Source organism: Scylla paramamosain, chromosome 31 (genome assembly GCF_035594125.1).
Source record: "Scylla paramamosain isolate STU-SP2022 chromosome 31, ASM3559412v1, whole genome shotgun sequence".
NCBI lineage: Eukaryota > Metazoa > Arthropoda > Malacostraca > Decapoda > Portunidae > Scylla > Scylla paramamosain.
In genome coordinates, this window is record NC_087181.1 from 14,690,214 (window position 1) to 14,716,454 (window position 26,241).

The 26,241-nt window shown below is 47.0% G+C and overlaps 2 protein-coding genes across 3 annotated transcripts in view; both read right to left on the bottom strand.

Annotated features, from left to right (window-relative positions):
• The window catches only part of LOC135088686 (tRNA-dihydrouridine(16/17) synthase [NAD(P)(+)]-like), a 98,089-nt gene that overhangs the window by 11,307 nt on the left and 60,541 nt on the right, over positions 1–26,241 (bottom strand). The window contains exons 2-5 of the mRNA XM_063983624.1: positions 6,607–6,727; positions 6,218–6,330; positions 2,688–2,847; positions 1,843–2,038 (exon numbers count right to left, since the gene is read on the bottom strand). Of these exons, the coding sequence (XP_063839694.1) occupies positions 1,843–2,038; positions 2,688–2,847; positions 6,218–6,330; positions 6,607–6,724 (587 nt within the window). The 5' untranslated portion in view covers positions 6,725–6,727. The remainder of the gene's footprint in view (positions 1–1,842; positions 2,039–2,687; positions 2,848–6,217; positions 6,331–6,606; positions 6,728–26,241) is intronic.
• The window catches only part of LOC135088685 (palmitoyltransferase ZDHHC1-like), a 74,854-nt gene continuing 56,466 nt past the window's right edge, over positions 7,854–26,241 (bottom strand). For both annotated transcript variants that reach the window (XM_063983623.1, XM_063983622.1), the window contains exon 2: positions 7,854–18,394. In XM_063983623.1, the coding sequence (XP_063839693.1) occupies positions 16,216–18,096 (1,881 nt within the window). In that variant the 5' untranslated portion in view covers positions 18,097–18,394 and the 3' untranslated portion in view covers positions 7,854–16,215. The remainder of the gene's footprint in view (positions 18,395–26,241) is intronic.

Consider the following 26,241-nt stretch of genomic DNA (forward strand, 5'->3'; position numbering starts at 1 on the left):
TTTCTCTAGCTTAAAACTTTTCCAATATTACACTAAGACAGTTCTGGTTTTTCGTTTATGGTTATTCTCTTCTGTGTTTTGAGGGAACGAGTGAGTGTGAGTGTTTCTGTTTACCGAGGACGAGAGAGGATGTTTGCGTTGCCACTTCACCGAAAACGGGAAGGAGATAACTTTGTTACTTCACAGAAACCGGAGGAAGGAGGAGAGAACTTTCTTGCATTGCCGGTTCACAGAAAACACAGAACGGGAGAGAGACAACTTTTGAAGCTAAGAATAAAAATCCAAACTAGATTTTCCTTCTCTGAAACGGAGGAAGACGAAAAGTTTCAGTGAACGTAAATCAAAGTTTTCACTAGATAACTAAAAGCAAATGTTTATTTTTCCATCAACAAGGCGGAGGACAAATTTTCATACTGCTAACAAAAATCATAATGAAATTATAATCTTTAAAATTTAGTTAGAATAAAGTGAGTTTTTCTGTACTGTGAATGAGACTGCTAATTTTATTCTCTTATTAAGAAAGGAATAAACTTTTCTTTGTTACACATAATAAGTATTTCTTTAAATCAATTTTCATAAAACGATAAAATGAAGGCAGCTCCATTATATTGCTGCTTCACTGGAGTGGGCTCGATAAGCAGGCTGTCAGCGATTAGACAAGTTTATGGACAGGTATGACAGGTGGATAAGGGCATGTATGTTTTGTACAGGGACTGACGATTGTAGACCAGATGGTTCCTTGCAGCTTCACTTAGGTTCTTATGTTCAGGAAAACTGGAGGAAAACATCACCACATCACTACTTTACATTATAAATACAGATCAAAGCTAAAATTTCACGTCCTTATTATTTTATGTTCTTATATCCATGGGAGGCGGAGGAACAATCAGTACTTTACATTATGAATACAAACCAAAGCTAAAATCTCACTGATTATTTCTGCCCCGTGAATTTCTCGCTATAAACTGACAGGCATTATAATTACACTGATGCTATGAGCTACATATCATATTCCTAGTAGAACGTGGAGTAATATCATGCGTGACTGACATTTATAAATTACACCAGCCAGGGAACAGGTGATTAAACACACCTGACTGGACGGGAAGGTAGTTAATTAATTGTGCATACGAGTATAAACTTTTTAATTCCCCTCCGATCGATCAGTTCTCAGGATTCTCCTCAATGTTCAGGGGCGCCACTTGCTCTTAAAAGTATTTCCTCGGATTTTCGTGGCCCAGGAGGAGCAAACAGAAGGCTTAAGAAACTCATTGAGATTCAGAAAGTAGAACACGGCGCAGAGGGAAGCTTTTAGGCAAATTATGCGTGTTGAGAAAGTTACTGGAGGGATGGATGGATGTATGCGGGCATGGATGGATGGATGGATGGATGAGGTGTGTGTGTGTGTGTGTGTGTGTGTGTGTGTGTGTGTGTGTGTGTGTGTGTGTGTGTGTGTGTGTGTGTGTGTGTGTGTGTGTGTGTGTGTGTGTGTGTGTGTGTGTGTGTGTGTGTGTGTGTGTGGGTGGGTGGGTGTGTGTCAGTGAAAACAACACCCATAAACTTAAAAAGAAACATAATCACTTGGTATTTACAGACGGGGTGTTACCAACTCAACCCAACGCTACCAAAACACACAGTAAAATCAGGTAAACATGAACAGGTAGACACAAACAGGTAAACACAAACAGATAAACACAAACAGGTAAACATAAACAGGTAAACACAAACAGGTAAACAAACACAAACAGATAAACACAAACAGATAAACACGAACAGATAAACACACAAAAAAAACACAAACGACAAACACGATAAAACACAAACAAGCAGTACAACACTCACTTGACGGCTTTAATGTGAGGCCAGGAGGCAAGACCTGTCAGGGGACCCTTCTGCTCCCGTGTCCTGCCGTGCACAGTAAGCAAGGACACCCCGGCGCCCTCCAGCATCCTCGCATACTCCACCGTCCTCGCCACGTCCTCGAACACCCGGATCTTCGCAGTGATTGGAACGTCCACTTCCGTCGAAGCTCTTTCAACTGGTTCAAGAAGGAGAGGATGTTACACTTGCTCTCTTTCATCTATTCCTTCGTCTCCTTTGTCTATCCTCTATTCTGTCCTCTCTCCTTCGCGTGGCAGTTAATAAAGGTTTTCTAGGAGGTTTTCATGATTCTAGTAAGAGTTTAATAAAGATTCTGCATCAAAAACTGGATAAAAGTACATGTAGTTGTGATAATAGTTAGTGATAGTAGTAGTAGTAGTAGTAGTAGTAGTAGTAGTAGTAGTAGTAGTAGTAGTAGTAGTAGTAGTAGTAGTAGTAGTAGTAGTAGTAGTAGTAGTTCACAAACTACTCATGTTCTAGGCTACCAGGTGTCTTAGTATCTTCTCTTCCTATGTAATCCTACGTAATCTTGTGTAATCCTCCTCCCCCTCCTCCTCCTCCTTTCCCGCCCATTTCTCCTACTTCAGTTTTAATGGGAAAGGTTTATTGCCTGGAAATAGTGGAGTTTTGCTGAAGGGCAATGAACTCGCTACACTAAAAACAACATAAAAAATACTACTGAAATAGACGTCATTCTCTCTCTCTCTCTCTCTCTCTCTCTCTCTCTCTCTCTCTCTCTCTCTCTCTCTCTCTCTCTCTCTCTCTCTCTCTCTCTCTCTCTCTCTCTACCAGAAGGACCCACTCACTCATGGTCCGCACCAGGTCCCACTCGTCCTGCAGGAAGGCTCCGTAGTGGCCGCGGCGGGCGATGGCTTGAGGACACCCCAGGTTGAGGTCCACGGCATCACAGTGCGGGGCGGCCAGCTGGCACGCCGCCACGAAGGTGTCCGGGTCGTTAGCGCAAAACTGTGGGCCAGAGTAACACCATAACTCAGCGACGCCCTGCCGCAGCCTGGCCAGGAAAGCGGCGGCCAAAACTTTGTGATTCGCGGCTTGCTTCCTTATGTCGTAATTACCAACTAGGCGGAGCAGTGAAAATGGAGGAGAATACGTGACCTAACCAGATCTAAGCTCATCTAACTAGACCTGATGTGATCTAACCTAACCTTTCCTTACCTAAGACAACTTAACCAAACCCAACCCACGTAATCTGACCTAACCTAAAACAAAACTAATCTAACCTTATATCACTTTACCTTACGCGACTTGACTTGACTTAACCTAACCTATTCTAATCTAATCTTATCTAACCTAACCCAATCCAGCCCAACTTCACCTAACCTAACATACGAAACCAAGACATCTACAAAAGTCATTCCCTTCCTTTAATTCCTATTACCATACCACCTTTGCAAGACAGGTAGTACAGGCAAAAAGGAGGAGGTATCTGGAGGTAGTGTCCTTTTTTCTAATTAGAGAGATAAAAGGGAGGCGCCGACAGCAAGACCCGGTCCCTGGTGAGGCGTGTTGGCGGGCAGACAGGCGTGAAATGACTGGAATAGGAGAAGCGTGGCGGAAGGAGTGAAGGATAAGCAACACGAACAAACCACATCAATTACTGTTCGCATCAGGTGTCCGCTACACACACACACACACACACACACATACACGAAACACAACAGTCTCATCACATAGAGAAGGGAAGGGAAGAAAGTAAAAACAAAGAAAAGGGAAGGAGAAGTAGAATAAAGTAAAAATAGGGAATGAAAGGCAAATTAAGGAAATGAAAAAGAAAAGAAGAGAAGAGAATGAAAGGAAAGGGAGATAAAGGGAAGGGAAGGCAAGGAAAGGGAAACAAGAGAAGGGAGGGGAGAGGAAAAAGATAAGAAAGACAAGAAAAAAGAAGTACTGAGAAGGAAAGAAAGTAAGGAAAGATAAGAAAGGGTAAGGCAAGGAATATAAGAGGATAGGAAGGGAAGGGAGGGAACTTGATAGGAAAAGCAATAAAACAAGAGGGATCACTGAGGCAGCAGACAAAACACACACACACACACACACACACACACACACACACACACACACACACACACACACACACAAACCACCACCACCACCACCGTAAGTCAGTCAATCACCACCACACACACAATAACACAAAGTAAACCAGTCCATTCCCTGTCTTACCACCACACCAATCTGTTACCAACCAAACCAAAGATGCAGACACACTCCAAGGCACTCCTGTTTGACGTGAGGAGCCCGCCACTCGCACACAAGCCTCGGGAAGGGCATCAAGTGAGCCAATTGAGAGAAAACGGGGCGGGGTGTATTAAAGAGTTAGCCTTGCTGAGCGCCACTCCCCACTGATCCGGTAAAATCCTTAGCAAATTCCTGGGAACGCATCAGCCACACAAGTAACAGGGAGAGGGAGAGGGAGAGGAGAGAGAGAGAGAGAGAGAGAGAGAGATAGAGCGAAAGAGAGCGCCCTCCATCTCCACCCACGCAGAATGGTCGCTACTATGTGAAAGAGGACAAAGAAATAAAAACTGGAATAGCCATGGGAGGGGTAGAGGACACCAATACAGCCCTGATAGAAACACGGCGCGGGATAAAGTAACAAACGACGGACACACACCACAGACGACCACACACACCCTACCCTGCCCTACCCTGCCTTGCATTATTCTCTTATCCCCTACCCTGTCCTGCCCTACCCTGTCCTACCTGATCCTATTCTAACCTACCTTGTTCTGTCCTGTCTTGTCTTGTTCTAGCCTGCCTCACTCTGCCCTGTCCTATTCTACCGTATCCTGTATCATCACAGATACATTAATTTACTCTCCTAAAAGATATGCAGCATCCGAAAAAAACAAGTCATTGTCACAAAAATCAACAAAATGCCCATTGAAAAGCATTTAAACTCTGTCCTGCTCTGCCTTACCCTGTCAAGTGGGTCCCTGTATACGCGAGCTGTTTCCGTTACAATGGACGGAAATTACTTGACGTCCTGGGAAGGAATTACTTAACTACTGAAGGACATTGGGCGTCATGTTTACCTGCGTCCTTAGAAACTGACTGTGGACGTTTGGTTCTTCTTTGTCAACTAAATTATCTGCATCCATTTATTTATTCATTTTTTTCAATATTCAAGGGTGTATTTAATTATAATCTACGTCAGCAGAGGATATTTAAGTTGGGAATGATATTTTTTGGTGGTCACGTCCTCATAAATCAAGTGGTTACTCATCCAGCACAATTGTGTCTCATTTACTCAACTTCTAATCTACTTTCTCTTACGTCCTCTTATCTACTCACGCTTCCCTCATAAAGCTTAATAGATCACAGGCCCCCAGCAGATCAAAGGACTTACAAATGACCGGAAATTGCTAAACACAGTGGAAACGAGTACCTATACGGCGTGTTACATAACTTGTGATCTTGACTGTACAAGACGCTCTACTGAAATGAAAAGTAAATAATAAAATAAGATGAACAGAGATGAAAACGTCCCGGTATCATGAAGGAAAATGAAACTTGACAACTCAAATTAAATAAAAAATAAATAAATAAATAAAGATGAAAACACACATGAAAACACAAAACAAGATATCATGAAGAGGAATAAAACTTAACAACTTACAACTCTTTAATAAAACTGAGAAGCTTTACGAAAAAAAAAAAAAAAAAGAAAATAGAAAAAAGAGATCAAAGGTATTCAAGATACTGATTCTGAAAGATCTCTCGAGGAAGACGTTAAGGATCTAAAGGGCGTAAAAAGGCGATAAAAAAGAGGGTAGAAAAAAAAAGAAGAGGGGGGGTGATGGATGTATTCGATGCCTGGAGTGGGGACGTCTGGCCAGCTACGCTCCTTCCTGGAATCTTAATCGCCTGGTTGCCTTTAAACTGTGGAATTCTCTGTCCGATTCTATTTTTTCCGCCTTACTAGGAATTCGGGAGCATCAAGACACCTATGGGATAAAACTGAAGCTGATTTTATTCTTTTCTTTTCTATTTAGTACTTCTGAGGGACTTCCGCTGAAAATTCAAGAGTATCAATGGACATCCAGGATAAAATTGGACCTGATTTGAATCTTCGTTTTCTGTTACTTATTAGGAAGACAACAACTAATCCACTCATCTATCCATCAGTCAATCCATCTTATTCTGGATGATCCTTCTGACCTTTCTTTTGGGGCAAGCACTTCACTGGAACTTTTTCGCTCTTTTTGTTGTGCTTGGCCAGTGCCCCTCTTACATAAAAAAAAAAAAAATCATCTCCTTGCATCCCTTCATCCATCCATCAATCAATCAATCAGTACATTGGCGCATCACCCACCTGCACAATGAGCGGGCGGTCCTCGGGGCAGGAAGCAAGGTTCTCACGCCTGTACCGCGCATCCTTGACGAACACGTGGGCATGCAGCATCGGCGTGTAGCACAGCTCGGTACCTGCGGGACACTGCGTTACCTTCACACACACACACACACACACACACACACACACACACACACACACAGATAGATAGACAGAAATAGATAAATACATAGATAGTTTAATGATATCCCAACACATACACAGATAGATAGATAGATAGATAGATATAGACAGATATACAGATAGTTTATTGACCCACACACACATCTATTTCCGTCAGCCTCTACCTCTCATAATTCACAGCAGGTAAGGTCAGCGCCTCGCCTCGCCTGCCACACTCCCACACTCACCGTAGCGGCGGGACAGCAGCCGCCACGCCAGCTCAGACGCGTCCACCATCGGCGCCACCGCCAGCCGCGCGCCGCCCAGGGTCTCCCGCCAGAAGTCGTACCCACGCGGCCCCGGCATCACCTGTGGGAGAGGGGGGGCTGCTATGAAAGAGCGGCTGAAGGAGAACTAAGTAGAAGACTAAAAGACAGACAGGAGATTAACTCATACTGAACACAGGGAGAGTTCCTCAAAATCTGGAAAATCTAAAAAAGAAAAGAAAAAAAAGCAATTTCTCTTAAAATTTATAAATGCATTGGTAATTCTCATCTCTATTCAGCCAACTTTCACCATCACCACTGGAACACTCCCCTGCACCCTCCCCGGGGGTTAATGGTGTTATTCCCACGCTCATCTGCATTCTGGGTCCTTACCTGTGCACGGAACACACACTTGTCGTCCACAGGTGTGCCGTCGCGGGTCCTCGCCTCGCCTGCATAGCTTTCTAACACACCTGCGGCTGCCAACAATGGGAAACTGCCTGCACAACAGACCCTTGACGGGACCTGGCCAGGAAATCAACGCAAGTTTCCATGACTTTCTGGCCGACAGTCCCGAGGGTGTGCACGGCTGCAGCAGACGCCCGACAGTGGTGACAAGTTAAGCCCTGCTACCCTGCGCTTCGCCAGTTGACGCAGCAACACAGGGGCAACACTCGTCATCCAAGACCATTACTAGCTGCCTGCAATTAGTGCTCGATACTGTTACCTGCGCATGGTGACATCCTCCAGGCTCCAGGAATCGTTACCCTCACAATCGTTACCGTCAGCAATGCCAGTGACACAAAGCACGTCTGCGCCGCCTTCAGCGTGCCACACCTGCACGCCGAGGGGATGCCGGGTCGCCTTGATGCTGATGGACACACAAAGCGGTATAACTTCAAAGCGACGGCCTCAGGTAAGGGCGGGTGGCGCCGCCTCGCTGTTCCGCTCCATTTTGAGCCAGACGCCGCCAGGGACCCCCAGCCTCGCGGCGCCGCCGTCCAGGGTCTCAGTCTGTCTGTGTCTGCTTCCTCCGGGAGAGTTTTCATGGCCCAGAAGGATGTGAATCTGCGCCTGATCTATGACTTGCATGACCCACTAAATAAAATGCATCTTTCTTCTTTTTTCAATTTAACTTTTGAATAGGCGGCTATCTAGGCCAGGCATGGCGCAGACTGTGTTGCTGGCCTGGAGCCGCGGCAAGTGTTGTGGGCAGTAACACCAACAAAGAGTTTTGAACTTTATTATTCAAAGTAGTTACATGTCTCAGTCCTTCAGAACGGCCATAGTTTACATCTTTACAAAACGATATGATACAAAACCCTCATTCTCAGTGTTAGGATAAACCGGGTCGGGTTGGCGGAGTGTTGAGCGGGCCGCTGGCGGGCCCGGCCTGGCCACCACGCCGGCCGGGCCGCCACGTCGCCAAGTGTGTGTGTGTGTCTCGCTTGTCGCTGCGTCGTGTGCCGTGACTACATCGGTCAACTACACAAAAAGGACTGAATTTGGAACTAAATGCCGTGACACTACAATGCTTCCGAGAATGTCTAAAATTAGTAAGTAAAAAAGTTGGCACATAAATTAAGTTTATTCTCCACAGAGCTCTTGGTCACTCCTGACGATTGCGTGGCGGGGAGGAGAACGGGAAGGTACAAGCCGCCGCCACTTCTCCACCCCTCCATCACCACCACCACCACCACCAACACTACCACCACCACTACCACCACCACAACAACAATCGCACTCACTACCCTCTCCCAAAAGAAAACGGTTACAAGCACCACCACTAACACCGCCCCATTACAACCGTGAAACACCATCACGTGGATTCCCGTGGTCGTCCCCATCACGTTCAAACAATTGAGCATCGCACTTATTATGTCCCAATGGAAGTGGCGGTGCTGGTGGTGGTGGAGGTGCTGGTGGTGGTGGTGGTGGTGGTAGAGGTGGTGGTGGCGGCAGCTACAGTCCCGGAGCTAATTAATATATTTGTACTTTTTTTTTAATTCACAAAGGCAAAAAAACATGAGAGTGAACGCCCCAGCAGAGAGGGAGGCAGCTCACCACACAGAAGGGAAAAAACACGCCAGAACAGTGACCAGGAACATGCCGAACACCACACAATACGGAAAAAAGTTAAAAAAGGAAGAAGAGAAACAATTCACGAAGTAAAAGTAGCCAACCAACCAACCAAAGGGAGTCTTGAGGCTGACTTAGTTCACTGATGTCCGCGGGTAGTACAGGAAGTGGCTGATGCGCCCGTTAAGGCAAGTGATCGCTGATATGGCTCGAGATATCTGGGTTAGAGGGACCTTGCGGCTCCAGCGCGGCGGCGACGGGCACGCCGCGCCAGGGCTCGACTTGTGCTGGCCCCGACGACGCCCCACGCACCACCAGGCGTGAGGGTGAGGCTCAGGAGGTCACGCTAAGTAGCATTTTGTTAAGTTTCCGTATCCAGCAGTGATAGGAGCTTGGTGATAAACTATCAGGGTTTCAGTTTGTTGAGCTTATAATGAAACACCGCCATTTTTCTCATCTTGAAGGTAATAACCAGAATTTATAGTCTCGGAACCGCGATTTTGGGAGAATTTATGATGTTTTCTTCCACCAAAAATATATATTGAGATACGGCTTTGTGCTCTGTGTCTGCCTGGCCGGTGTCGTACTCTCGCGGGTATTGGTGCCATCTTCAGCCTCACGCTCACTCCTCGCGCCGCGGAGAGCCTCGCCGCGGCAAGCAGGTGAGATCGAAGACGTAATTACCTATCCCGTGGGGTGAGAACTACAGCGGCGCCACGGAGCAGGACGCGCTGCGAGGGACGCGTGCCGCTGAGGGAAGAGAGGAGACAGCTATCACAGGAATCTGCCCATCCGATATAAAGTTACAGGGGGGTTTCACTTTCTACAAAGGGTCACTTCTCTACGACGATAACAACCACTAACTGTAGTAAAGTAAGCTGCTGCTGCTGCTGCTGCTGCTGCTGCTGCTGCTGCTGCTGGCTACACAACTAGATACGCAGGGCGGGCACGGAGCCGCGGCCCGCTGAGCTACCCACCACACTGTCACGAGTCACGACGAACACAACCCGACGGCTACTCTAGGTCCTAGCGGCGTGTGTATGCAGCTACCGAAGCAGGCACCATCTACAGACTTGCTCTAAGGCGGCTACTGACTACCGGGAGGAGTGGCCCCCGCCCCTCCCCCACCTACTCCCCCAGCCTCGCGCCTCTAGCCTTCCGTGCCTCACCCGATCCATCTCCCGGCTCTCCTGAGGGTAACTCTAAGGGTGACACCACTTGATAACAATAACAACCATCCAATAACAACAGTAACAACAACGACAACAATTCTTCGCCAGCACAGGACACGAGCACCGCGCCCTTCCTCCCGCCCTTCCTCCGTCAGGCTGTTCATGCATCCATCTCCTTCATAAGTCTATATTAGCGTCCAGGTAAGTCTAGGTGAGTTCAGGTGAGTCCAGATCAGTCAACATTAGTATAAATCAGTCCCAGAGAGTTCAGATAAAGTCAAGATTGAGTTTAAATGAATGCAAGAAGGTATAAATTGAGTCAAAGTGGATTTAAGAACAGTCCAGGTGAGTTCAAGAGTCCAAGTGGATCCAGATTAAGTCCAGGAGTGTTCAAGTAGGGTTCAGGCCCAGGGTGAATTAATTTAAGTACATGTGAGTTAAGACGAATCCAAGAGTCTAGGTAGGTTTAAAATGAGTCCAACTAAGTTTAAATAGCTCAGGTTGAGTCCATATGAGTACAAGTGAGTTAAGGTGAGTCCTAAAAAGTCCAGGTGGGTTCAGATTGAGTCCAAATAGGCTCCTCTCTGGAGTTGGGTGCCGGCTTCCACAGCACTTAGCCTTGGAATGAAGCCACTAAGCAAACAGCCGTTTACCTAACCCTGACTATTCCAAAAGAGTCCCAGGTGAGTCCCAGATGAGTCCAGGCAAGACCCCATTCACGTGCCACGCCGCGAGGCTCCACATCTGAGGATCAATACCCCGCCAGCACAACCTATTCCCTCGCTGTATAATTTATCACCTTAAAAATAAAGCCCTCCATTAGTCTAATATGAAGTCTGGGAAAGGTATAGCGTAAGGGATGAGTCTCCTGCTATCGATAAACAGATCTGATCTATTCCAGTTGTCTATTGATGATAAGTAAGTGAAATCAGAAAAGCTTGGGTGAGTTGGAGTTTTATTTATTTCATTTATTTATTTATTTTTTTTCATATATTATTGTTACTATTATTTTATCTTTTTTTTTTTTTCTAATAGAATGACAACCTTTTCCTTTCTTATCGTCACTGACAATCTGTTCCCGTGTTCTGTTGTTCATCACGGAAACGTGTAACTCAGTATCCGAAGTGAGATGAGCTTGCCGTGTGAGAAGATAGATGTATGTTATGGTAATGTTGTTCAAGTGTTACTCAGTTCATCAGATAGAAACATAAGATATTAGTAATTGCTCAGGGGAACTTGAGTGAGAAGATTAATGTTATGGTTATGTTGGTGATCGAGTGTTGTACAGTTTATCAAGAAACAGAACACATCAGTAACTGGTCAGGATGTGTCGTCGTAAAGGTGTTGCTGTGCCCTTCAGTTCGTCGGGTAGAAACAGGAACCTAACACATTAGTAACTGGTCGCCTGTCGTGTGGATGAGTTTGTTGTGGTAATGGTGCCCAAGTGAGCCTACTTCTGTGAATGGCTGTCAATATGGCGGCGAGGCGGGCGTGATAAATAAAAGGTGCTTTATTATTAGCAGCGTTGCCTTGGCGGTGCAAGGTCACGGTGGTCGCGGGAGTATTGACTGCACACTCCCGCCCAGAGCACCAATAAATAAGATCGGTCATTAGGCAGCAACTTGTGTCAGCTTCCAGGTAATGCTGATGAATGTAAAAGTTCTGGATACATAAAGTTGCGAAAGCTTTTAAAAATACACATTTCACTATATGTAAGTCGGCTAACTTTTAGAATAAGCAAAAAAGTTTTTACTTAAAAGTTATGTTAGCCTCGTGGAGAAAGGGGAAATATAGAGAATTTCAATAAGCAGTTTTGAAAGTAAGAAAAAATATACACAAGCTGTTCCGAATATTTAAGAACAAATAAATAAATAAATAAAATGAAACATCTTAAAACAGCAAAAGTAAAAACTAGCAGAGGAAAAACCATACACAGAATCTGATTAAAATAACGTTCCCTAGTATTATGAATTCTGCAAGACAAGCAGTGCTGGCCAGGACGCCTCGAGGTATCCCCTGGCGGCGACTCAACAAACTACTTCGCTCGCAACGTAAATATGAGGTCAAGTCTTAATTAGGGCGCAGGAAACACTCAATTAGTCATCGCGGGAATAGAAATAATCACCTCAAGGTCGCGCAAGGCCGTGATTAGCTATTAATTTATTCGTTGTTTTCCTATTTAGCCCTGTGATCCCCGTGGCTTCACCTCAGGCTCAATAAAATAGTCTGCGGCAAGTTTAGAGAATGATTTTAAGAGACCAGTGAGAGCAAAAGGAGTGATTTCTGAAGTTTACCAAAATAATCTGGTGCATGTTTACAGAAAGATTTCAAGAGACCACTGGCGGGAAAAGGAGTGAGGATATTAATCTTTATCAACGAAATAGTCACATGCATGTCTAGAGAATTATTTCAAAAGACCACTGACAACAAAAGGAGTGAGGAAATGAATCTTTATCAACAAAATAATAAGTGCAAATTTAAAATATAACCTTAAGATACTGCTGACAGGAAAAGAAGTGAGGAAGTGATTTCTTTTAAGCAAAATAGTCTGATATAAGTTTAGAATACAATCTTAAGAGGCAACTGACAAGAAAATGGAGTGAGGAGGTGATGATACCTTAAGTCTGACAAAATAATCTGGGGCAAGTTTGGAATTTATTTTTGCCTTTGTCTCTTTTTGTGAGTATAATATAAAACAGATAAAATAGATAAATAAGTCAATAAAGGGTAATCCATGTTTAAGAAATCCCGTTACTCTTTGATTATGTTTTCATTTACCTTTCTAATTTAATCTACCTTTACCTCATTTCATTTATCATTTCATTCTCCTAACGCCACCTGGACTTCTGAGCGTCCTTCCGAAAACAGCCAATCAAAATTCACGTTCGGTCCGTCGCTTCCACAATACAGCTAATCAAAAGTCGGGCTCTGCTCCTCTCGCCCTTCACTGAACCAATCACCAGCCGCGTTCACTCAGTCGCCCTCAAAACACGTCCAATCATATGTCACGTTCAGTCTGTTCAGTCACCATCAAAATTTGTCCAATCACGAGTCTCCAATCCTCAAAAAAAAAAAACTCTCCAATCACGAGTCTCCAATCCTCAGAAACAGCCAATCACAAGTCTCCAATCTTCAGAAAACTTTCAAATCAAGAGTCTCCAATCCTCAAAAAACAGCCAATCACGTCTCCAATCTTCAAAAAACTGTCCAATCACGAGTCTCTAATTCCAAAAAGGCAGCCAATCATGCGTGTCCAATCTCCCCAAAAAACAGCCAATCCCCAATCACCATCAAGCCAGCCTCCTGTAACACATCAGCGCACCAATCAACAGGAACGTTCCCGAATCACTCTTAGATAATCACTAATCACCAGTTAACAATACCACAGAGAAGGAATGAGTAGGTAATCACACACACACACACACACACACACACACACACACACACACACACACACACACACACACACACACACACACACACACACACACACCAATAGCGTCACCCTCAGGAGCTCAACCAATCAGCTTCTACAGACTCGTGACATCATCCTGCCGCATTAACAACCCATCGCTAACAATTCAGCACCTGGGGCGTGGACATTACCATCTATAACCACAAAACTCTACACAAATACAACCTTCGTGAATTATGACGTGGTACACAAGAGCCTCCTACTTTTTTTTTTTTCCCCGTTTTCTTTTCCTTCATCGCAGCGCATCATTGTAGCAACCTCAGGCCAGTCAAGATGCGTGTCGAGACTCATTCATTTTCTGTTTATTGCACCGCCAGCATGGGAGGGGACAAAGGCGTTCAGATTACCATATAAACTAGGAATGTGAACGAAACTCTTAGGGAATGACGAGCAGTGACGGGATGCACCTACCACATAGAGAGACAAAGGACCATATTGTGAAACACTTCCGCGCCTGGCATCTCCACTACATTCAAAAGGCTCTATTTGAAGTTACACGGGCTTTTAAGGGTGTCTTTATGGTTCTATTGACAGATTAACAAGATTTCTACATTATTAACAGGAAAACACCCTTGAGAACCCCATTAATAATTTCTGTAGCCTTTGAAAATAGTCGTGTTGAGAAAGCAAAGCGTTTCAGAATACCGGTCAAGAGGGACGAAGAACAGAGATGTGTTGCGTAAACTTAAGGTCCAAGACTCAGACTAGCTGTTATTGTTTGGCTCCAGCACGTTGAGAGACGTTTATTGGGCCGCCTCTTCCCTTCTGCCTTCCTTCTGCTACTCCTTCTTTTACTCCTGCTATTTTTGTTTATTCCTTCTTCCTTCCTTCTGATACTCCTCCCCTCCTTCTGCTACTTCTGCTACTCCTTCAGCCTTCCTTCTTCTACTTCTTCTGCCTTCCTTCTGCTACTTCTACTCCTGCTACTTCTGCCTTCCTTCTGGTACTCTTTCTGCTACTCAGTCATCTTGGTTTGGTCTCGTCACAGCCTTCTACGTGTAAAATCCAGATTCCTGTGCGTGTCTTCGAGAGAGGTTGTGAAACAGAGGAAAAACTGGCCCGGGGGGAGTGGCGGAGGGAAAAAAAACTTTGTGGTGTTAGGGGAGAGCTGAGAGTGGAAAGGGATGTGAGAGAGTGACGTCTGAGTTCTCTTGCTCAGTATCTTCAGAGTAAGATTTTGTACTTGGTTGCCAGATTTTGCTTATTGGGTAATGGAAAATTTGAGGAGGTTTATGTGTGAGAGTGAATCTCTTGAAGTGTGAAAGGGTTCTAGAAGAGTGTAAGTGTGAGTGTGAGTCTTGAAGCCTGACGGATTACTGGGAGAATGAGGGAGTGTGAGAGGCGTCAATACTACCCTCACAAGACGAAGGATGAAGGGGAAAAAGAAAATACATGAACTTCTCACTAACATCCCATGCTCAAAAATGTAAAAGAAAAACACGAATTCAAATGTCCTAACTTGAACATCTTGACTTTCCCCTTTCGGAGGCGTTGAACTTGTGTGAAAAAGAAGACCAAGACGAAGACGAAGAAGCAGAAGAAGAGGAAGAGTTACGACTGATGGTTCGAAGCATTTTTCAAGGCGGGGAATGTTAATCAAGTCTTTAAAGATGAACAATGGGAGAGGAGAAGAGGTCAGTTGTGGGGATGGAGACTGGTTTTAGTGGTACTTGAACTGCCTTTGTGGGGCGCGGGAGTGTTCTTCCTGGAGCTGCTGACGAAGCGGTGGGGTTTTTAAGGGCAAGGGTTGAAGATCATGTTTTGACGTAAGAATGAAGTGGTTCTCAAGAGTAGGGAGTGATTTCAATGGAAGTTGACGGAGCGGTGGGGCATCTTGAAAGGGAAGGCGTCAAGTGTCAGGGTGGGTAGTGCACCACTCCACCAAACCATTCACTTGACTTGCATGGTCTGCTGACTCGAGATTAGGATGAAATATTATAATTATTGCCTTAAACCCACGAATGTTAGGTCCCTTAAGCAGCTGCACGTTGTCTGTGTGTGTGTGTGTGTGTGTGTGTGTGTGTGTGTGTGTGTGTGTGTGTGTGTGTGTGTGTGTGTGTGTGTGTGTGTGTGTGTGTGTGTGTGTGTGTGTGTTTGTCGTGAAGGGAAGGGAGGTGGGGAGGGTACAGGGGTGCCGGTTTGCCGCTGCTCTTCCACACACTCAAGGTTCAGCGGCCCGCAGGTCAAGTGTCGTATGTGTCTGTCTTAGTGTAGTGTGAGAGAATCAAGAGAAACTATTGCCTTGTGATGGAGTCCTGACCCAAGGCTCAGCCAGCGAGGCGCAGCCCCCCAGCGTCAAGGGGCCTCGAGGAGGACACTGGAACTGTTGGTGTGGGAGCTGCTACCCGGCAGCACTCCTCCCCTGGGTGGCGCCTCAGCCTCCGCCAGGACGAATCAGAGCGAGGGACGATGCAACGGAGCCCCGACGCCACCTACTCTACGTGCCTAGTGAAGCTGGCGGAAGGGACTGCTGCCTACACACACTAGGAGAGGTTGGCACGGGCGAGACGGCGCATCGGCCAGTGAAGAGAAGGACCGGCGGGCAGCCCTTGGCGCCGCTGCCCGCCAGCAGGAAGCATCTGTCGGGCACCGGAAGGAGCGTTGGCACGACTCGCGTCTGGTCCACAGAGTAACACTCGCAAGTGTCGCCGCCGCCGCCACGGCACGCGGTTCACCACTTTCACTGTTTTCACATAAGAATATATATTAGCATCAAATTGCCAGTTCCTTTTTAAAATATTTTGGCAGTAATAAAACGAGTCATGAGCATCAGTATGAATGTCAAAGGCCAGTTGAATATGTTTTGTGTCACAAACGAGTCACATTCACCGAGGGAACCGCGGACGAAGCGCGGATCACCCCGTGCTACATGTGCAGCTCCACGTGAGTCGCCTCGCCGTTCTGGGGCTGCGCGGCGCGCGCCAGGCAGGACTGGGAGGTGACCTCGGTGCTCTTAGGGCTCTGCGACAAGCCATTGCCGCCCTCCGGCCCGCCCTCCCCTGCCGCCGCGCCGCCGTTGGCGCCGGGCAGCGAGATGGTCCTTCCATAGTAACTGTTACTGTCACCCGCCGTGCCGTTCATCTTCACTCGGCTCAACACGCTGTGTCCGTTTGCGCGCCGCGTCACGTCGGCGCCACCCACCAAGGGACTAACCTTGGTGGGCGTATGAGGGACGCGCCCTGGACTGGTCCGCGGGCTGCGGCCCGGACTCTGGGCGGGACTCGCGGCAGGACTGGGGGTGCCACTGGTCTCCTCACGGATGGCGCGCACAGTGGGTGGACTGGGCACCGTCTGGTCACACTCTTTGATGGGGGACAGGTGCGGCGCGATGCTGGAGCGAACGCGGCGCCGCGAGGGCCTGGGGCGAGGCAGAGGCATCGCTCGCACCTCACCCTCTTCCTCCACGGAGAACTCGCTCACCGCAGAGGATACCGTGCGGCTCAGGGAGCGCATCTGCGCCCTGGACCGCACGGACTGGATCTGCGGCAGCTGCGGCACGGATGAGATCCGCGCCGGGGGCGTCCTAGGAGCAGCGTTGGTGGGCGACATCATGTTGGACACGCCCCGCCCACCCTGCTGCTGCGGCTGGAGGCGTGAGGTCTGGCCGTGGTGGGGGCTCTTCCCCACCCCCGGGGAGCGAGCGTCCTCCGAGGGTGTGGTGGGGGAGAGTCCGGGGGTGGAGGCAGCGGAAGACCTGGGGGACCTGATGGCTGTGGTGGTGGTGTTGAGGGAATCGACGGAAACAGTGGACAGAAGGGCGGTGTCAGTGGTGGAGGAGGGAGTTATCTGGTTGTTTGGCGCTCGACGAGTCACCGCCCAGCCACACACGGCGCCCTCCCTCTCCGCGGCGCCGTCCCGCCCGTAGGTGCTGAAGGAGTGCGCCGAGTTTGAGCCTCGCAGGTGATGGCCGCGGATGTACTCGTAGGTGGTGAAGCCCAGGAATATGATGTAGGCGTGGAAGGCCGCGAGGTGCACCAGCAGGACCTCCGCCACCAAGGCCACGGAGAACAGCGTGGACAGCAGCCCGATGAAGGCGCCGTCGTAGACAAGAGCACCGAAGATGGAGAAGTGGCAGTAGGGCGCCCCCTCAGAGCACGTGAGGGAGGCGTCGTCGTCGTCGTCGTCGTCAGCTCCAGACCTCCGCTGCGTGGCCTGCTGTGGTCTTGGTGCTTCCCACGGGGATAAGTACTCCTTCTTAAAGTAATAGAGAACAATCTCGGCGAGGCAGGTCCCCATGACTAAGAGGCAGGCCAGGATGGCTGTCAGGACGCAGGCCAGAAAGATGCGGTAGTTGCGGCGACCCACGCAGTGGTTCAGCCACTTACAGTGGTGGTCGAACACGTCCACACATTTGTTGCAGGCGCTGCAGTGCTTGGTCCTGCTGGAGGTGATCGTTATGTTGCACAGGTGGCACCGACCGTTCTCAATCACATGACTGTGCACGTTGCGGTCAAACTCCGGCACCTGCTGGCGGTCCTTGCGCGCCCTCAGCTGCGGGTCGGCGGGGTCGAGGGCGAGGGCGAGGGCGTGCGTGAAGACGTGGACGGCGAAGACCACGCCGGTGACCAGTGCGAGGGGTAAGGCCAGACGGGAGTGGAGGGCGGGGAGGACGGCGCCGTACATGAGGGAGGTGAAGCTCACCATCACCAGCCACGCCAGCACCTGCTGCGGGTGGAGCGGCAGCTGGAGGCCGTGCACGCGGCGCACGCGGCGCGGGCCCGCCCACCACGGCCGCCCGTCACCCATCGCACACCACCATCGTCACCGCCCCTGCCCCTCCGTCCTCGGGCAGCACCCCACACCGGCCAGTGCCGCCCCCACCAGCAGGGGCCTCCACCAGTGCAGACAAGAGTACTCAGGGGCGTGACGGTAGCTCCGCCCCGGCCCGGGTTAGGGAGGCCAGGGAGGCAGCCGCGGACAGCATGCTGGGTCACGCTGCACGGCCAAGCCTCACACACACACACACACACCCACACACACAGCCGCACACACACGGCACGGAACACTCCACAGCAATGTCTCAAGCACAGTGTTTCTGTGGGACCTGCAAGGAAGCATTGACCAATGAACACTGACACTCTCGTCGCAGTGAGTTTGTCTGTTCATATCATGACGTCACCGCGCACAGTCTGGCGAGGCTCAAGGTACAACACATCACCACACAGGCAGCCCCGAGGGAAGGCACGGAACACACGCACGTCACTGCCACTGCAGACACGCCAAGTCCCGCAGCCCGTCACACCACACCAGCAGTTCCGTGTTGCTCGCAGTGACGAGGAACAACAGCACAGTGCGACGCCGCACCCACTGCACTGCACCGCCGCCTGTGTCCTGGCGGCCCGGCACACCACACTGCCACACTACTAACGGCACCGCCACTGCCAGCCACAGGCACCACGCGGCACAAATAAGTCATGATCGCACCAAATTCACCCCGACATTCTCCCTTCCTCCTCCTTTCTCTCCCTCCCTCCTTACGAGCATTTCCTACTCGTCTTACTTCCCTCCCTCGCTTCCTTCCTTCCCACTCCTTTTACCTCACCTACTCTCCTTCCCTTCCTCCCTCTCTTGCTTTCCTCCTTCCCTCTACCTTACACTCCCTAGGCCCCACCCACCCACCCACACGGACTTATCTCCAAGCCCGCCTGAAGCCGCGCCATCTATCGAGGACACTCAGCAACGCGGATCACGTCTGAGGGGCGACACGCTGCTTCGAGAGAGAGAGAGAGAGAGAGAGAGAGAGAGAGAGAGAGAGAGAGAGAGAGAGAGAGAGAGAGAGAGAGAGAGAGAGAGAGAGAGAGAGAGAGAGAGAGAGAGAGAGAGAGAGAGAGAGAGAGTGTGTGTTTCTTCCCTGTACCTAATTAAGTAAAGGAACAAAAGAACTCAGCACCAAAGTAAGATGTCTTTATATAGCTCGAGTTTAGAGCGAAAAGACGAGGCGGTACCAACGCGGGCCAGGAGAATGTCTTTAAGTAACTTTACGCCTCACAGAGAGGAGGAGAGGGAGGGAATATGAAGTCGACAGAAGAACAAAAAATACATCTTGATATGCCAGCTGTTCCCTTACGATCATTATTTCACGAGAGAAAGGAAAGTGGAGTTGAATGTTTTTTTTTTTCGTCTTTCTTTACGCCTGAAATAAATAATAAAGCTAACAGTAATAGGAGCACACACACACACACACACACCTTCATATCCTTTTCTTTTACGATATCTTTATTATTGACAAAGACAGAAATACTAGGGAATATCCTCACTTAATATCCTTTCATCCTTATCCTGCCATACACATCACTTTTTCTTCCGTATGTTTTCTTATGTATTTAGTCAGTACGCTCTCTGGCAGGAATGGAATCTGAGTCAAATCTCTATAAATGAAAATATAAATACGACTCATGTTTTTCAGTTCGGTAAAGAAGAAATGATGGAGTGTAATGGTTAAGAAAGAGAAAACGAGGCGGACAACAGCACAAAGGATAAGGATACACTGTTCATTTGTTATTCCTCCATCAGAGCAAAATAAAATGAGAGGTGCTCCCACTTCCATCATGAAAACAACCCAGTTTACTGCAAACAACCTCCAAACATATTCAAATCCTCTCTCGTTAATCAGGATAAAACAGATGAAAATTAAATAGCAGCTTATGAGTAAGTACATGATTCTTAACCACTGCATTGGGTCTCCGAGGCAGTGTTACTGGGAATAACTCTCAAACGAAGTGATGAATCTGGACCGTACTTTGACAGAGCTTGCTTCAGACACCCCGTTAATCTTCGCCACTACGGTCAAGTGACAAAAGGGGACAGAAAAGCACCTCCCCTTGTAAATGAACCCGCGTAAAACCTAAACAACTGCCTGTACTTACGAGTATTTTGAAAGGTACAATCTTAAACCCTAAAACAAAAATCATTAATACTATCAGAACATAAGGAAACTGATGCCACAGTATTGAAAGGATAGATGTATGAGTGTATATGTGTGTGAATGAAGTGCAGGAAGAGAAAAAAAAAAACATTAGGAAAATTAGATTACTTGAAAGTCTGCTGCCTGTCTGAAAAAATACATCTTATCTCAGTTCTTCAAGGCTCCAGATGTAGTTATGTTCTTTTTTTCCTTTGTTTGTCCCTTTTTTCCTCGCATGAGTAGCTGAGTAGTGCATGTGTGTGTGTGTGTGTGTGGGGTGAGAGAGAGAGAGAGAGAGAGAGAGAGAGAGAGAGAGAGAGAGAGAGAGAGAGAGAGAGAGAGAGAGAGAGAGAGAGAGAGAGAGAGAGAGAGAGAGAGAGAGAGAGCACCTTATTTCGCAACGCTCTTACATTTATCACGAAACAACACACACACACACACACACACACACACACACACACACACACACACACACACACACACACACACACACACACACACACACACACGTTCCTATCACATGTTACAAAATAAAAGACGCACTAAACCTTTCAAATGGTCGTTCATATACATAATGAAACAGAGCGAGCGAGCAGAGAGAGAGAGAGAGAGAGAGAGAGAGAGAGAGAGAGAGAGAGAGAGAGAGAGAGAGAGAGAGAGAGAGAGAGAGAATTACCTCCAGCATGAATCTCACACTTCTCTCATCTATCCCTCCCCTTTCCTTTTCCTCTAGTTTCTTTCTTTCTCTCTCTTACTCCTTTACTATATTTTACTTCCTCCCTATATTCCTCTTTCCTTTCTCCTTACGTCACCTTGAAACACTACGTCAATAATCGTCTCTCTCTCTCTCTCTCTCTCTCTCTCTCTCTCTCTCTCTCTCTCTCTCTCTCTCTCTCTCTCTCTCTCTCTCTCTTGCCTTCAGTTAAAAACAGCTGCCAAAAATACAACAGGAAAAGAAAGTATTGGTAAAAATAGTGACTTTCTTCTATAAATATCTTCTATTTTAAGATACCACGAGTTATTTTGTCGTTTTCAGGAAGAATAAGGAAGGATTGAGTTAAAAGAGAAGCGGGGATTCTATTTATACCCATTCCTTCATTTTGTTCCGCCTTTTCTTAAGTTCAATTCTGTTTTAGATATTGTATTATTATTTGGCACATTTTTCTTTAATCACTAACTACTCTGGTGTAAAGAAAAAGACTAAAAAGAAAAGGGGGATTATATTTATATCTAGTACTTCTTTTCTTTTTTTTTTCTACTGTTCGATTCTCTTTTACAGGTTTTCATTACTATTTCGTACATCTTTCCTTAAACACTAACTACTCTGGAACCTTAATTCTTGTTCTACTGGCTAGGTATTGTTGTATCTATCTCTTAACCCCTTTCTCTCTTACTGGTGTTTATAAAGATTTCATTCATTTATTTTATTTATTTATTTATTTATTTTTTTTTTTTTAGTGCTGTGAATTGTTTTATATGACAGTGAAAGGGTTAGTTAAGTATTATGTGTCACTTTATCTCTTCTTTAATTCATATGTGTTTTTCTGTTTCTTCTCTCTTTTTTTTTATCTTCTTTTCGTGATTTGCTATTCGTGCTTTCTCTTCTCTAGTTCGCGTCTTTCCTTCTTTGTTTTTCCTCTTCTTTTTTTTTTATCTTTTCATTCATTCGTTTTTCACCTTTAATTTCCATCTATTCTTTTTTTCCTTTCTTTTTTCTTTCTTTCTATCTTTTTTTTCATTAAGTGCCTAGTAAATGTTCTCTCTTCTTTAATTCATGTCTATTATTCTGTTTCTTCCTCTTCTTTCTCTCTCTCATTTTTTTTCTATCTTTTCATTAAGTGCTCAGTAAGTGCTTTTAAACTCTTAGGATGATTCCATTAGACTTTAATTGCTCTCTCTCTCTCTCTCTCTCTCTCTCTCTCTCTCTCTCTCTCTCTCTCTCTCTCTCTCTCTCTCTCTCTCTCTCTCTCTCTCTCTCTCTCTCTTTCTGCAGGCGGCGACGAATAAAACTCATTCTCACAATTCACACAAATGCTATTGGATAGAACACGTAAATTTTTCGATTCCTCTCTTCTCTGTTGTTATCGTGAGGTGTAAAGAATCCTGAGACACGAAAATAGAAGAGCTGAACATTTTCGCATGAATTTACCTCGTATTTCTCCTCTCTCCTTTAAGCCTCTTTTTTTTTTTTTTGTCACATTTTTCTCTCCATCTCTCGTATTTTATGTAGATGTGGTTTGGAGATAGGAAGATGTGTGCGTTTGTGTGTGTGTGTCTGTTGTTCTATTTTTACCATGAACTTGTTTCCCATCTGACCTTGGAAAACCATACGAGTAATTATGTTTAGTGGATAAAGGGTGACATAGTTATGATTCTATGTTAAAAGGCAGGACATTGCATCTATTTAGCATATCAATCAATTAACTAATCACTCACTCACTCTATCTGTCTGCCTATCTCTCTGTCTATCTATCTATCTATCTATCTATCTATCAATGCGGTAATGTTTTATGTGTTAGTCCCTTTAATATGTGGTGTCTGTCTGTCTGTGCATCTATCTATCTATCTATGTCTACCTATCTATCTGTCTATCTACCTACCTATCTATCTATCTATCTATCTATCTATCTATCCATCTATCTATCTATCTGTATGCCTTAATATTTTATGTATAAGTTCCTTAAATATGTGGTATGTTTATGTCCTGTGTGGTGTAGTGTAGTCCAGTGGTGTGGTGTTGTGTGGTGGTAAGTGGTCTAAATTCCCATAATTCCAGCAATATATAGCGTGTTATGTCATGCGTGGGCTGGTGTGGTGGTGGAGTGGAGGCGCGGACTACATTCCCATCATGCCAGCAACGGGTACATGCTGAGTGGGAGTGTTTACGGTTGTGGCTACTTATTACTGCTTGTGTCCTTGTTGTTGTTGTTGTTGTTGTTGTTGTTGTTGTTGTTGTTGATGTTGTTGATGATGTTGTTGTTGTTGTTGTTGATGTAATGCAGGGACTAACGTGTATTGATCATGTTCTTATTATACTGTTTTGTGTTGTGTGTGTGTGTGTGTGTGTGTGTGTGTGTGTGTGTGTGTGTGTGTGTGTGTGTGTGTGTGTGTGTGTGTGTGTGTGTGTGTGTGTGTGTGTGTGTGTGTGTGTGTGTGTGTGTGCTGTGATACAAAATGTTGCTACGTGGATGTTGCTATCGTCTTCAAAAGTGACAGTGGTACGTCTCTCTCTCTCTCTCTCTCTCTCTCTCTCTCTCTCTCTCTCTCTCTCTCTCTCTCTCTCTCTCTCTCTCTCTCTCTCTCTCTCTCTCTGTTCCGTCAGTCTGTGTATGACGTACCCGCCACTTGCTCACACTCCAGTAAATACACACACACACACACACACACACACACACACACACACACACACACACACACACACACACACACACTCCACGCCTCAATGCACATACACCGCACCCACCGTCACTCCTGCCACTCCACAGGTCGATAGCAAGTCCACCAGACGTCACAGAAACACAGCAAAACGCACCAATGAAAAACTCAAACACCACAAACTTGTAACAAAATATTACCCAAACTACCAAATGACTAATATGACCAAAGTTCACTTAAGATTACAAAAAGTATCGAGAAAAAAAGAAAGTTTGCAAGAATTTTACGTAAGAAAACTTATTATCCCTTTCAATTCTGCTGGGAGAGATCTGGGAAGGGAGGGAGGGAGAAGGGAGAATGAGAGTTGAGAGAGAGGGCGGAGGAAGGGGAGGAAATGAGCTGAACGAGGCGGGACGGGTGGGCGGCGCGGATGGGCGGCAAGGGCGGGGAGGACCAAGGTTAGTCTGGAACTGAATAGAGAGGGAAAAGGGAGAGGGGAAATGGGAGAGGGGAAAAAGACGTGGAGTGGAAAGAAGCCAAGAGGTAGGTAGGAGGGGTCGGGGAAAGAGACTGAGGGAGCGGGAGACCGAAAGAAAAGGGAGAAAAAGGACGGAGAGGGGAGGACAAAGGTGAGGGGAAGAGACGAGGGGAGAGGAGACCATGGGGAGTGAGGGGACTGAGGGAAATATGCTCGTCTGGAGGCTGTGTGAGTGAGAAATGGAACCTGAAAACTTGCTGGATGTATTGTTGTGGGTAAGTGGATGAGAGAGAGAGAGAGAGAGAGAGAGAGAGAGAGAGAGAGAGAGAGAGAGAGAGAGAGAGAGAGAGAGAGAGAGAGAGAGAGAGAGAGAGAGAGAGAGAGAGAGAGAATCAGTATACGTATCAAAAAAAAAAATAGAACAAGAAAGAAATGTTATCCTGCCTCTCCCTCTCTCTCTCTCCCTCTCCCTTTCCCTCTCCCTCTCTCTCTCTCTCTTCTCTCTCACTCAGCCCTGCGTCAAATGATCCCAAGCTGACGGAGGGACACAAAAAGCCTTGTAATAACCTCAGCTGATGCCGTAGGGTTCGAGAAAAAGCCTCAAAAAACACAGGCACACTCTTGAACCGTTCCCTCGCACTACCACCACCACCACAACCACCGCCACCACCACCACCGCCACCACCACCACTCCGTAGCCCTCCACAACTCGAGCTTAAGAGAATAATCACAACCAGGCTTACCTCAGTGTTATAAGCCAAGCAGCTTTAAGCCCTACCTACTACCAACCTAGCAGACCCCAATTAATCGGCTGGGGTACCTCTCTCTCTCTCTCTCTCTCTCTCTCTCTCTCTCTCTCTCTCTCTCTCTCTCTCTCTCTCTCTCTCTCTCTCGTCAGTCATGTTTATGTATTAATTGCAGGCTAGAATGGATACGTCTCTCTCTCTCTCTCTCTCTCTCTCTCTCTCTCTCTCTCTCTCTCTCTCTCTCTCTCTCTCTCTCTCTCTCTCTGTCCCCACTCGACCCACAATTCCAGTGTTCATGAAGCTATACATTATGCAAGGCTGATGACTCTCATAATTTTAAACTCTCCCTCTCCACTGCGCTAACCTAATTCTTGTTATATTCCATACCAGACCCGCCCCGCTTAGGAGGCCTGGGAGGACCTTTGCGTCACTCCCGCACTGCCCTGGACACACGACCACACGAAGAGTAGAAACGCACCTCGCATTCCTGAACACCGTGAGAAATATTGCCGGATCGTGGGATTAGAGACCGGAGATGTACACATAGACAGACACAGACACACGGACACACAGCACGTAATGGTGAGCGAGGAGACAAAGACACCAGCAGGAAGGGACGCGAGAGGAAAGAGACGCGGGAGAGATGAGGCGGAGGAAGGAGGAGACGGAGGGGGAGGAGGGGAAGGAAGGGATTGGTAATGAGGTGCCAGGGGTGGAAAAATGATGGCGAGAGAGGACATCTCCTGCAGAATGGAGAGCGGAAGGATACCCTGCCCCCCGGATGCTGTGACAACCGGGGGAGTGGGAGGGCGCTGGGATACGAAGCGGCGTCTATACTCCTCCCTCAACTCCCTCCAGCACCCGACAAAAGAAGACTTTCAGTGTAAATGACCTGATTCAGAGGAGGCAAAATTTAATCTATCCAGACAAGCGGGGTGAAGTCAGACACAGTGCAGTTATTCACACGGAAAAGTGCTCCTGGGGTTCGAAGAGGCAGCCTGGGGAGCAATGCTGGGGATGCCTTACTGCGCCTCACACTCCAATGGTGCTCCTGGCTCGCCTCGCCCGCCTCACAATGGCTCGATGGCAAAGTCAGCTTCTCAAACAGCTAACAGTTAAGGTTGCAAAAATGTCCCGCGGGAGTGAAGATATTAAATCCCTGAGCGAGATGAAGGGACGCGGGTACGGGGGTATGGCTGTGGTGCCGCGGGTCTCGGGGAGGGTGGTGGTGGTGGTGGTTGTGGTGATGATACGATGATGATGATGATGGTGATGATAGCAAGAACGTTATCAACACAACGACTCCCAACAATAATAATGATACAAGAAGAAGAACAACAATAATAATGATACAAGAAGAACAACAACTAGAACAAGAACAATAACAA